At 38.3% G+C, this 13588-nt stretch overlaps 1 protein-coding gene across 4 annotated transcripts in view; it reads left to right on the top strand.

Annotated features, from left to right (window-relative positions):
- Positions 1-766: 766 nt before the first annotated feature.
- The window catches only part of LOC143855431 (Transmembrane amino acid transporter family protein), a 45469-nt gene continuing 32647 nt past the window's right edge, over positions 767-13588 (top strand). Inside the window, exons 1-7 of one of the 4 annotated variants that reach the window (XM_077365550.1) lie at positions 767-947; positions 1358-1407; positions 1527-1724; positions 7569-7897; positions 10031-10245; positions 10393-10416; positions 11748-11928. In XM_077365550.1, coding sequence (XP_077221665.1) covers positions 1537-1724; positions 7569-7897; positions 10031-10245; positions 10393-10416; positions 11748-11928 — 937 coding nt within the window. In that variant the 5' untranslated portion in view covers positions 767-947; positions 1358-1407; positions 1527-1536. Of the gene's footprint in view, positions 948-1357; positions 1408-1516; positions 1725-7568; positions 7898-10030; positions 10246-10392; positions 10417-11747; positions 11929-13588 lie in introns of all 4 variants that reach the window. The other 3 variants (XM_077365549.1, XM_077365552.1, XM_077365551.1) reach the window with 3 other exon arrangements.

Raw genomic sequence — 13588 nt, 5'->3', positions numbered from 1 at the left:
GAGTGTGTAGCTCCCTTTTTATAGGGGAGGAGATTCATGATCTTGGAGATACCAATCGTATCTTTTATTTAGCCTACGTGGAGCGTGATGACTGGAGAACAAGATCGTGGAGATATGATTCCCCATGATTCTGGGCGGAGATCGTGTATGGAGATTTTGGCGAGATATTCTGAATTCAAAAGTCGCGCCTTTCTTGTAACGGCCGTCCGGATTAGTCGTTTGGGGGCGAAATCCCCTCGATCGTGTTTGATTCTCTTGGTAGCTCGGTACCGAGTAAGGGAGAGGTATCAAGGAGACCTGATCAATGTTCGTTACCGAGTATTGCTGTGGGGATGGTGTCGACCCAGTTGGGTAATGGAGAAGGGGTTCGAGATTCGGTACCGGGCGTACCGATTTTACCCGTAACAATACCTAAACCCCAGCTTACCCATAAAACAAAAAACAAAAACCATTCGATCAGTACAAGAAAGAAAATTGAGCCAGGAGGAAATGTGGGGGCATGTAATAATGAGTGTGGCCCACTTACAATTTTGATCATTATCCAACTTACACATTCCAGTTCAATTCCTGACCATAAAAGGTTGCGAAATGCTATCTGCAGATGCTAAATCTACTGCCGCATCATATACTCGTGACAGTCCCAGTCTGAAGGTCAGGCGTGTGCAACTAGCATTCTTAAAAAAGGTTAGTTTTGTAATTTCACATCTACTGAACCAAGTTGCAAATATAACTTGGGCCTTTGCCAGTATGTTCCAACCACTTATTCATCAATCTCAAGATCCAGAAATCGAAATCTTCTGCAAGTTTTGATGAGCAAAAGGGATTTCTCTCTGTTTCAGCTTTCAGAACAGAATAAATCCTCCTCGAATTAGCTTTCCAACAAACAGTTTCTGCTCTTTTACAAGTTCAGATCTCCCTCTCTGAAATCTCAGATTCCCAAACCTTTTGTACGTTTTTTTCAAGAATCGAAAATCCCATATCACTCTTTTTTGCATTCAAAACAGAATTTTCTGCTCTCTCCATATATCTCTGAAATATCAGTTTACAGAAGCTTTCCCAAAGTTCAAGTCTCTACTCTTAAATATCAGTTATCAGATGCTTTTTCATCTCTCAAAATCAAAAAATTCTGTCTTTTTGAAGTTCAGATCTCTGTGAAGGATATTGGATTCTACAAATCTCTAGGTTTTAAGAATTTCTCATTATTCTAAATCAGACCCAAACGTGAAGAATCTGGAACATTTATTACATTAATTTATTTTCGTTTTTTACGGACAGAAAGTTCATAATTTTTAAGAGTTTTACTTTAAGGAAATACTAATATCTGTACTGGAATCTCTGATTCTGGATCTTTTTGCAGGTGAGAGGGAAACCTTGTAATTGAGAAATTTTCAAATCGTGTAGAAAAAGGTAAGTCTCTTTTCATGTATAAGAATCTTTGTGGTTTCTTCTCTCTTTTTTGCTTTTGTTATCATCTTCTCCATTATACTAGTTTAACCGATAAGATCTGGTTTGATAGGATATTGCAGATCACGGAAAATGAAAAATTCGGTTTCGGATCGTAGCTTATACATCGAGAGCGACGAGGACGGAGACCACGATGAAAATGTTTCGGAGAAAGGGGACGGAAATGGACACGAATCCGATTCTTCTGATTCTTCTTCAATCGGTAGTCCTCAGCAGAACAAGCCTAGCTCTTACAACACTTCATGGCCTCAGAGTTACAGGTACCTCTCTTTCTCTCTCATGAAGATGAACAAAAGAACAAAGTGGGAAAGAGTTGATTGATCGGATGGTTAGGATCATCCTATAAGTGGGCCATGATCTAGCCATCCCAATCAATCGGTGGGTGACGATTCGATGGGAGAGACTTGATTAATCGGATGGTTACGAACATCCTATGAATGGGCCGTAATCTTGCCATCCCAATCAATTGGTGACCGTACTTCCACAGTTTGAACGGTTGGGATGATCCTCTGGTGCTGATTTTTTGGGCACACCCTGTCGCGGCCTATCAAATGAATAGTTTCGATCACCCCAAAAATGTGGGCCCACTGTGTTTCTAGCCGTCACCTCATATAAGCTTATATGAGGGGAGAGATCCGATTGATCGGATGGTTAGGATCATCCCATCAATGTGATATTTGGCAACTGTGGGTTCCTCCGGATCAAGGTTAGGATTGGGAGTTTAAAAGATAAGGTAGGTGTTATACTCACCTGCTTTTCTACACTTGTACAGCCTCTTTTACACTACAAGGGGCTGTCCTAAGGGAAGAAATGGGGCAAATGTATCATGTTCCAATGATAGGGATGACTCTTAAGTCCTAACAAAACACATGTAGGACTGTAGGTCTCTACCATGTTCAGGCACTTTGCTTTTCATAGCTACTTTCCATTTTGGGCTCGAGTTTGGATCAATAAATTGACAAAGTTCACCCCACCTTTGCTAGGTTTTAATTTTCCTTTCCATGTTTAACTGAGGGTAAATGAGAAGAAACCATTAATTTAGGAAAATTAAATATGGTGCCATCTCCACCCTACACGTGGCAAGTTGCATTTCTACCCATCCAATGGGTAGATAATCTTACGAACTTATGGCTTTGTGTCAATTGAATGTGGAACATTGCCCATTTTTAATCAGACTGTCGCCAGGCATCATGGGCGGAGAGAACTTAGGATTTTCTGGATAGGGACAGATTTTTAGGTTTCTTGTCCTTTTCTAAATAAATGATACGGAGAATAGATTGCGGACAGAAGAAGGGTGATGATATTTTCACCTCCTGCATTACTTGCACGCTCCCCTTTTAACTTAATTTGACATAAAGTTGCCCACTTTTCACGTCAAATCAGGTTATAAGGGGAGCGTGCATGTAATGCGGGTGTTCGGATGGGGGTAGGATGTCGTCTCCCAAATAAGAAATGCTAAAAGACATGGTTGTTAGGATGGTAGCATCCTTCCTTTTTACTTTTTAAACCCATGTGTGCCACATGGACCTGGTCAAATCCATTGATCTGATGGGTGACCCCAGGTCTCGCCAATTGTTGTGGACCCACATTGATGAAGAGTGTACGTGAGATTTACGTACAAATTAACACAATTTTGAGGTTCTTTCGTAGGGCTCTTCCTGTTTTACTTGCCCATTATTCTCTTAATTGGCAACCAAGCGGAGTGTTTTGCTTAGGTGGCGCTTCTTCCTCCCCAAACAATCCCTAAATATACAGGAAGTTGAGAGGGAAGTTGGAAAGTAAAATATGGCTTACATTGGGAAAATTTGCAGCCAATAGTGTGTAGGGAATAATGAATGGGAACCAAATAACACTATGGGGCCGTTTGGATAATCGGATTTTAGGATCCAGGTTTTAGTTTGAAAACAATGTAAAAGAGGGTTCATGATCAAGTTGTTATATGTTGTCCTGACAGCGTTCTTGGATTTTAAGTAAGAAATCCAGGTTTTGGAAATCTCTCCCGCATCCTAAGATTTCTAAAACCTGGAAACATGGGACGTTCTCCTGCTCTCTTGCTTTCGGAAAGAAGGGCGAGAAATCAGAAAACGACGACTGGTCTCCTTCTCTCGTCTCCCAACTGCGATTTTGAGGAAATCCAAGATTCCTAAAATCCGTGTATCCAAACGGCCCCTAAATGTTTCAAAATGCAAATGTGAGCGAAAAAGCGACCAAAGCAAATCTTAGTTGACTTGAAACGATGCGGTCGAGTACTTTAATGTCGTGATTAAGTACTTGGTTGACACAGTTATACTTCAGTAGTGTCAAAGGAGTTTTCTTTTCTTTTCTTTTTTTGGATGGGTAAGCTAGGGTTTAGTGGGGACCCCTGCCGATTTATTCGATGAAGAGAAAGATGATACAATATTAGCACAAAACCAACTCTAACATGGAATATGCGAGAGAGGGAGAACCAAGGTTGAGCCATAAACACTAAGCCTAAGGCTCTGTTTGATTGCAGGCATTTAGATAAAAGACGGGAATATGTCTGGAATTTTGAAATGCCAAACCCCATTTGGTTGCCATTTGCATTTCATTGGCATGCTTGACCACCGGGCTTGTCGGGTGCTTGTCTGCCCATGTGGACACCCAACCAAAGCCAAATGGCAATCCACATATTTGGAGTTTTTTTGCTGGAATATCAAGATCCCTAGCATGTAGAAATGACGGAGACGTGCTACGAGAGTGTTTTCTACACATGTTCCGAAAAAATTCTGGCAACCAAATGTCCAAAGTGGATCATATGCCGCCCAAATGCCTGAGCAGAGCCTTGTAACCAAACAACCCTTGGACGAAGTTCCAAAAATCTCCCCCTTGATTGCCGGGCTTTGGAAATGCCGTTTGACTTCTAGTCTTCTCCCATCACACCCAAGCTCCTGCAACCAAACAGAGCCTAAGAGATCAAAATGCTCAGTACTTGTGAATTACATAATCAACTAATTTCGAAGGGGTTTGTTGGGCTCTTTGTGAGCGTTTTGGCCAAATTTTCTTATGAACTACCTACCATGATTCATTTGATTCCTCAAGTTTTGGAGTCTCTTCTTCACCACTAGAAATGCTCGAGTAGAATCAGGTGGACTTCATTACGTTCATCCGCTTAGGATATATTCTTTTTTTTGTTGTTGGATTCTTTAGGACCTTTTGTGTTTGCTTGATCGTTCTCCTTTTTTGAAGAGGATTCAAATGAGGAAACCTCTTTAGAGTCAGAGTAGTCCTCTGATCCAGTGTCCTCTTCGCTCTCTTCATCATCCGTCTTTGCATCTGAGTCCTGATTATCGTTGTCTTGGATGGCTTCTTAGTCCAGGTTTTGAAGAATGTTGAATAGATTTTCTGGCTTAGATCGGGTGAGGTATTTACATGGTTGTCTTGCATGGCTTCTGAGTCCAAGGCTTGAAGATCTTGATCACCCTCTTTGTCTTATTCAGTTGCAAAGGAGTTTTGATTGATTTTGTAAGGCAAAACCAGGATTTGGACAAGAACACTGCCAAGGTAAAAGAGAGACTACTCAAAGAGTACACGGAAGAGTTTTGGAAAAGGTGTCCTGTTATTTTTCTGTAACAACCCAATTTTAGGTGCAACCAAAGGGAGAAAAGCCAAAATGTTGATTTCTTTAGCCTGCTAATATCCGCAATTCTTTAGCCAACTAATATCCTCACAACCATGTTTTGGTAACGATAAGACTCACTTTGACTTACACACCATTTTAGGAAATTCTTCAGCCTTTGTCGGATGGTTAAACAACGTAAAATAAGGAGAATTTCGTCTGACATCAGTCCACCTCTAGTCCTTCATCGTTCATTACATATATGGGACGAGGATCATATGGCTCACCTCACGATGGCCTACGAGATCAATGGTATAGATTACATGTCCTTTTTGTGAGACACTAATTGAAGTTGAAGGACCGATAGTAGATATCGGCTCCATGGAGGTCTGTCTATCTGCACGGAAACTTTTCACCTCTTACAAACTGTAAAGGCAAACTTTCACAAAAAACCACATTGTCGTAATGTGATGGCATTTTGTGCAACTATTTGTGCAAAAACAACATCATCTTGGTCATTTTGATATTAGCACCCTGCACCCTCTTAAGCTCTTATTAATTATAGCAGATACTCTCACCCCACATGTTAGAAAATAAAGGTAGATCTTGACCATTGGAGTGCACTTATTAGATTAAGCAACTAAGTTGATGAAGGAAATTGGACTAGATTAGACAACTAAGATTAGGGTGGCTGCTAAGATTAGGATATCTCCTTTCATAGTAATCTTTATCTTGTTTATATTTTGAGTGCATTATAGAAGTACTATTAGAGTTGATTGTAATCAACCAAGATTAATAGAAATCTTTGAATTTATCACCACATCATTTTTCTTAGATTCTTACAATCAAACACCCCGCTACAAATCCACATTAATTTCCCTTCATTTCTACGCCAGGAAATTATATAATCACCCCTGTTTTCTTCCCAATGTCACACCCATGTAGTGTAAAACGATATTCATAAATGCAATGAAGCAGTGGCCTCGTGAAGAAAAGGTGGCAAATGTATCACTTGCCTTCAACAGCCCAACAAGATTAAAATAGGAAAGAAATTATTAGTTAGAAAATCAGGAACACTTCATCTAATAAATAATAATTTAATTCCCGGAATCATAAAGTATTTTTAAATTTCTTTTAACTCCGTTAAATTCATATTACTAGCTTCTGTAATTTCTCTTCACCATTAATTAAAAAGTTATCAGTGGATAATCTATATGCCATCCACCATGGCCTCATCATCATCATCAAACAATGGTAATGAGTCCCCACCATTTAGTCAGTTTTTTTTATCTAAGGTAGGTGGTGGACCCATCCTTTACAAAGTTGGTCAACAGCTATGCCTCTACACCAGTTATTCATCTTTTATTCCTCGGAACTCTGCTCAATTTTGAGGAGGGCTTCGGTGTCTAGTTTTTATCCTTTTGTCTAATATTTATTGAATAGAAATAAAAAATGTTAAATGATGTTGACACACTCTTACTTTGATATTTGCATATCATTTTGGAAAGGAAAATGATTTCTGAGCTCAAGCTCCACTTGTTTGTCGTGTAGTATTTAAGTTTGGATAAACATGCGATCCACTTGTTTGTCGTGTAGTATTTAAAGGGTTTTTGAGAAACATGCGCTCCAGTTGTTTGTCGTGTAGTATTTAAATACTACACGACAAACAAGTGGAGCGCATGTTTATCAAAACGCTTGACTTGAGCGCTGAAATCGTTTCCCTTTGGAAATTGTAATAAGTAATAACCAACGAAAGAGTAGTGATGTCAATGTATCCGTTTTGGATCCGAACCACCTGTCTTAGGTCACTATCGCTGCAGATCCCTTATCAGTTCGGTTCACAATCCATTTCAAATCTAACCGTCCATTGGAGTGTCCTAGGTCATACTTACGTTATTGTGCATCCCGTGCTAGCACCATTATTCGTAGTAAGGCCTATCACACCCTTCTAAGTATTGAGTGAAGTTTGTTTCCTGTTTAGGCTTAGGGTAGAGAGAGATGTTCGTCATTTTGAGTTGAATTTTCATAAGTTACAAAAATACCCCTCATGAATGGACCTAAATAAACGCAAATATGTAGGGTATTTTCGTACATTGGTGCCCTCCATTGGGATCTAGGATGCTCCATCGGATTTTGGGGCTATATTTGGGTCACTAATCCGAAATAATTTCAGACCTTAGGATATGGTTCTAGTGCACATTCTTCGGATCCGGCTACTGTGCCCAAATACTGTCCATTAACATTCGGAAAGGATCCATCGGACCCATCAAAAAGGGTCATAAAATTACGAAAAGATTGCCAATTTCTGAACGGGGTAGAGTAGATATCATCTCACAACCTTTATATAAAGACCTGTCAAAGTTTTTTGTATTTTTTTTGGAAATGCTATCAGCACAACCATGTTTTGATATTTCACTAATTCCTCTTATCTTTTTGTAGTTAAAGAGCTGTCAAAGGTTATTATAGTTCCCAAAAAACTCTCACAATTTTCGTACATTTATTTACACTGTATTTTTTCGAATTTCAGGCAATCAATTGATATGTATAGCAGCTTAACGTCGCCAAATATTGGATTTTTGGGCACTCCTACACTAAGCAGATTGGGAAGCTCATTTCTTTCCTCTTCACTACAAAGGAGACACACTCCTGAAGTACTGTCTTCCTTAATTAAGCCTCTGTTACCTACACTAGCAGATCAGCAACAGCAACAGCAGAGACAAAGCTCACATTCTCTTCTTCCTCCTCTAGCACAAAAGCCTTCCTCGAAGAAGCTCATCCCTGATCAGAAGCCTACAAAGGCCGGACATGAAGTGCCAATTACGCGACAGAGCTCTTACGGGCAAACTGTGTTAAATGGTAAGTAACATTCCTTACTGTAATTAACAGTATAAACAAAACTTAATTAATAAGTCCATTAATTAATCTGAGTTTTAATATGGTGAAAGCCTGTATATGCCAGAATGTTTCAAAAGTACTGTACGGCTTACACCATAGGATGATCCAAAACTAGGTTGTGGGCCACAACGTAAATAGGTTGTGCCTCAAAAATCATTTCCATAGGATTAACCTAACCCTCTGATCTGTATTGGTTTCCATAATATGCAATTCCTCCATAGATCGTAGCGTTGGGATCATCCTATGGAAATGATTTTTTGGGCACAACCTATTTACCTTGTTACCCATCATCCTATGGATCTGATTTTTTGTGGACACCCTATCTATGAGGGCCTTAAAAATGAATGGATTGGATCACCCAAATAATGTGGCCCTCCCTGTATTTTAAGCTAGTGTGTAGATAACTTATCTACACATATGTGTAGGAACCGTTTTCTCATATTCTCAATTAATGTATTCTATAACTTGGGGTATAATTCATCCCTACCGTCCAGACACCTCTTGGATGAATCTTGACAGGAAAATCCAACCGTCTGACCAACTGACATTTCATTGATTTTTATTATATATCTTAAAGTCTAACTCTCAGATAAGTAGGCTATTATTAATCAGAGATCGTCCCATCAAGCAGGCTATTAATCGAACGATCAAGATCATCCAATCCTTGTAACTTAGGTGACTGTCATCCAAGACGTGATTGTCATGTGAATTGGCCCTGTAGAGGAGAGAGTTTATAGGTTTCGTGTTGGCAGCCATAAATTAAGGCATTTTGCAACGTGTCAGTTTGTCTTATTTGTTTTGCCTTTAACTTTTTAATGCATAGGACAAACTAACATAGGCATCATGCCTACATAAGGGTGTCTGTAACAACCTGCTTTAATGCATTTTGGTGTATGATCTCGCACATGCTTGGCAGCTTGGGGCAAGGGCCTAGGCGTATCTGTGTCTTGCATTTGCCCTTTAAATGTCATAAGAAAAGTGGTAAAAAGACAGTGATTGTTGCGCTCTCTCCTTTCCTGAAATAAGGGGTTTTGCAAAAGAAGTCTTTTCTACTTTGCTTGAATTGCAAAAACAGTCTTCTAGTTTCAAAATTTACAAATAGGGTCATCACAAATTTGGCGACAGACAATACCCATCGTAGATTTGTTTCTACTCATAAAAGACCAATTGACCAAAATATCCTTATATGTGAAAAGACGAAAATTACCTTGTAAAAACACCAAAATACTCGTGACGCTCAACTACGTGTTTTGATCGTGGTGTCAAATTTCGGTTTCGGAATGTGTTTCAGCCTACACCAAAACTGAAATTTCGGCCGAAATCCGATGAAACTATTAAAATTAATATTTTATTCCACAACAAATTTTCAGCCGAAATTTCCGGAAAATATTAAATAATTAAAAAATTGAGATTTTTGCTTGAATTTACTTAAATATTGGACAAAATTTCGACTAAAATTTCACAATTTCTGTCCCAATAATGTAACTTTTCGGGTAACCCCAATTTTGATTTTGGGGTTCACCGAAACCTGAAATTTCGGATTTCGTTCGAAATTTAAAACCATTGTTTTGATAGCGTGAGTGCCACCAAGACAACTCAAACCACCTATAAGGTGTGGCCCACCATTTTACCTCATGTTTTGATGGGGTTTGTCCCACGATCTCCACCCAAGCCCTGCATAGTGTATTTATGACCATGGTTTTAAATTTCGACCGAAATCCAAAATTACCGACACCGAAACTACACAAAACCGAAATGGTCATTTATTTCGGGGTCGAAATTTCGGTTTTTCCGAAATTTGACACAAAAAATCTGTTTTTTTAAATATTAATTTAATATTTCACTGAAATTTCGGTAATTTCGGCCGAAATTTAATAATGAATAAAATATTGTTTGTTTTTTTGTACAAGATTTCGGTCGAAAATTTGAAATTTCAAGGTCCGAAACCGGTACCGAAACCGAAATTTTAAACCTTCTTTATGACTACTCTTTTTAGACTATAGAGGCTGGCCCGGGAAACAAAAGGGGGTTAATATATAATTTCCCTTCTTGTTATACAGTCTTGATCCATATATGCTAACGTTATTTGGTTAGGCATCAACGTTATCTGTGGAGTTGGAATACTCTCTACCCCGTACGCTGCCAAGGAAGGAGGCTGGGTTGGGCTTTCTATTCTGTTTGTTTTCGCAGTGCTCTCTTTTTACACAGGAGTACTCTTACGCTATTGTTTAGATAGTGAACCTGGACTGGAGACATACCCAGACATTGGCCAAGCTGCTTTTGGCACTGCTGGTCGCTTTGCTATCTCTGTAAGTCCTCAAAAAACCCTCTTATCTACTTAGTTTTCTCCATAAGAAGTAAAAATCCGTCCTTTGTATTTTCACTTTAAACTTAAAAAGAAGGTAGCTGCGACTCATTGATGATTTTCCTCTTCTTTGTTGGTTGCAATTTTGCAGATAATTTTATACGTGGAGCTCTACGTAAGTGAAAATTTATTGAATCCTCATTCCTTTGAAGCTTTGTATGGAAGATCCCTACAATGTCCCACTACTCCTAACAAAATACCTGGCTTTGATACTTGGGATTTGGAAAGCATGTTAAAGTATAAAAGATAAATAACGCCTTTCTCGAAGTTGGTAGTTTAACATGGTATCAGAGCCAAAGGTCTCGAGTTCAAACCTCCCAGATAACAAAAATCCATATGCGATGGTCGGCCCAAAGTGGGATCACATGTGCCACGTGTTTGCCAAGTGGGCCACACGTGTGGGGGAGTGTTAAATATAAAAGATAAATAACACCTTTCTCCAACAGCTTAAGCTTTTGGAGAAGTTGGTAGTTTAACAAAGCATAGATATAAATGCACCGATCTTTTTAATTTAAGCTTCCCTTAGGACATGTTTGGATTGCAAAAATATATGAAAATTTTTGGAAAGGAAAATAGTTTTAAAGGGCTCCGTTTCTTTTGATTTAAAATTTGTTTTACTTCCAATTTTACGCCAAAAATTGAACATAAAACAAATTTTATGTCCAATTTTACATCAAAAGAAACGAAGCCAAAGTTTCAAATTTTTTAACAATCAGGAAACGGTAATTTGAACCTACCCTATTCAATTTTTACTTTCAGATGCCTTCAATTTATGATACTATCCCCTTCAATTAACCTTAATTATATTATTTCCCTCTTAATCGTGGAAAGAAAAAAAAATCCCAAGACAAAAAAAACAACTGCTAGGATTTTTTTTCTTGCAATCCAAACAGGGCCTTATTTTAAAAAAAAATAATAATAAACTACAGCTTGCCCTTTTTTCTGTTTGTTTGAGGGGAAAACCTCATCCTTGTTTTATAAGTCAACATTTTTAGCATACATATCCAACTCTGCAGTTGATATAAGGCAATTAACGTTAGCCCTCTTAATATTGCAGGAATATTTTTGAAAAAGTTTGGCAAGGAAAAATATTTCTAAAAGTTCCTAAATTTTTTACACACGAAAAAAGATAATTTGAACCAACCCTATTCAATCTTTATTAAGAGGGAACTTCAGTTTATGATATATCCCTCTAAATCAACCATAATCATATCATTTCACAATTGTAGAAAGAAAAAAAATCTGAATTTCTCTGTCAGAAATGTTTTTCTTAGAATCAAGCTCCATCTTTCCACTAAAACGATAACCTTCTCTATGTGGTTTACCTTCTGCAATGTAGTTTATGGGAACAGCAAAGTATACTTGGGTTATTGCTTAAATCCAGGAGCATTTTTCAGAACTTCATGACGCTAGCATAATTTTATCCTATGTCTATCTCTCTTGCAGGCTATTTGTGTCGAATATATAATTCTGGAGAGTGATAATTTATCATCATTATTCCCAAATGCACGTATAAGTTTAGGTGGGCTTCAACTGAACGCTCACTATCTTTTTGCCTTGATGGCAACACTCGCCATTCTTCCTACTGTTTGGCTTCGAGACTTGAGTGTTCTAAGCTACATCTCAGGTGAGTGCTCTTTTAGTTTCTTTTTCTTTGTCCTTGTTGTTGTTGTTGTTGTGATTTTGTTATTAGAGCATAATAATTTTGAAACCTACCAGTGATTCCATTTCTTTTGATGTTGCCATGTTTGTCTTTATTTTTGCTGTTGTTATAATCATTGAAACAATGATTATTGTGATTTACATACGTAGTTGAAACATTTAGGCGCTGTTTGTTATGGATTTTGAGAATTGATTCTGAGTACAAACTGATTAATTACTAGACTGCAATTTTGAGTCCACTAATCAGCTTTGGACTCGAAATAAATTCTCAAAATCTAAAACGAATAGGGCCTACTTTTCTCAGATTAATAATTTGATGTGTCTCATATGCACTGGTTGGAGTGACACCAACTGCACAGGAGGTATAAGAAAGAGATTAAAGAGAAGAAAATTGTTCTCTTGATGCCAAACATACACACACAAAATGGACTGACTTATTATGCTTACTCAAATGACATCAAATTTCACTAAATTACTTGTTGAAGAGGATACAAAGCCTTATCCAAATTTAATACATTTAATTTCACTTATATTTCTTAAGCAACCAACTACACCGTACCAAATGAAAAAATATGGATAAACTAAAGAAAGTATACTTTTACAATGCAAAATAAATACCACCACAAAATATTTAGTCTTTCAAGGCTTCCATAGAGTTCCAACACCACTATTTAGACTTCCACGAACTAAATTAGAATTTCAATAGCCCCTGTAAGCTAGTCTGTCATGATACTGAGCTTCTCCGTCATTTTGTTGAACATATCAAATTTCAATATCTTTGTAATAATATTTGCAACTTGACCTTTGCAAATCCAAACATTTAATTCTCCATCTTTAGCTAAGTCTCAGATGAAATGAAACTTTTTCTTAATGTGCTTGCTTTCGTCATGAAAAACTAGATTTTATGCGAGTGAAATATGTTAGACATTAGTGTGGCCTTTTAGTCAATTTTACTTGGATATGATGAATGCTAACTATTTTAAGCATGATAGTAATTGTGATTATTTTTGCTTAATCTGTGGAAGCTTGTTTTGGCTTATTATTGCATTATTGTGGAGATGCATGTTAAGTAACTGGATGAATTTAATTAATCATTGAGATTGATTAATGATCATCAACAAGTATGGTCTGCTACTCACACGGCAAAGACCGGCCCCGGCATCTGGGATGTGCGAGGAGGTAATTGGCCGCCCTGATTCTATAGGAGATCAGGATGATTGACCTGCCTTAGAGCCAGGATGTGGTAGTCCCGAGATGAGTCGGATGAGCCTTACAATCGTTGAGGACTGATCCTGCATGGTGTAATCGCATGACGATATATCTAGTTCCGGATTGCTGTGTGCTTTCTAGATTTACACCATGGCGTGTGCACTGGGTGCGACACGTGCTATAGACCACTACCTACAGGTGCAGGATTAATCCCTTTTACCTAGCACCGTGTGCCACGAGCTGGGTCCGTAGGTAACCCTTGTGCCCTTAGGACCCTTCGCTTTGCTATGAACTTGAGGTCTGATGCTCGCTACTTTGGCATGCTAACCTGCGGTTGTGATCGATTCGACCTACTAGTGCATTGCTGGGAAAGTGGTTGAACTGATACGGAATAACATTGTGGTTGGGGAGGATCC

The sequence above is a fragment of the Tasmannia lanceolata genome, unplaced genomic scaffold (assembly GCF_043159265.1).
Source record: "Tasmannia lanceolata isolate RefF3 unplaced genomic scaffold, GAP_Taslan_0.1 ptg000021l, whole genome shotgun sequence".
Lineage (NCBI taxonomy): Eukaryota > Viridiplantae > Streptophyta > Magnoliopsida > Canellales > Winteraceae > Tasmannia > Tasmannia lanceolata.
Note: the sequence above shows the minus strand (reverse complement) of the source record. Positions and strands in the feature narration are given on the sequence as shown.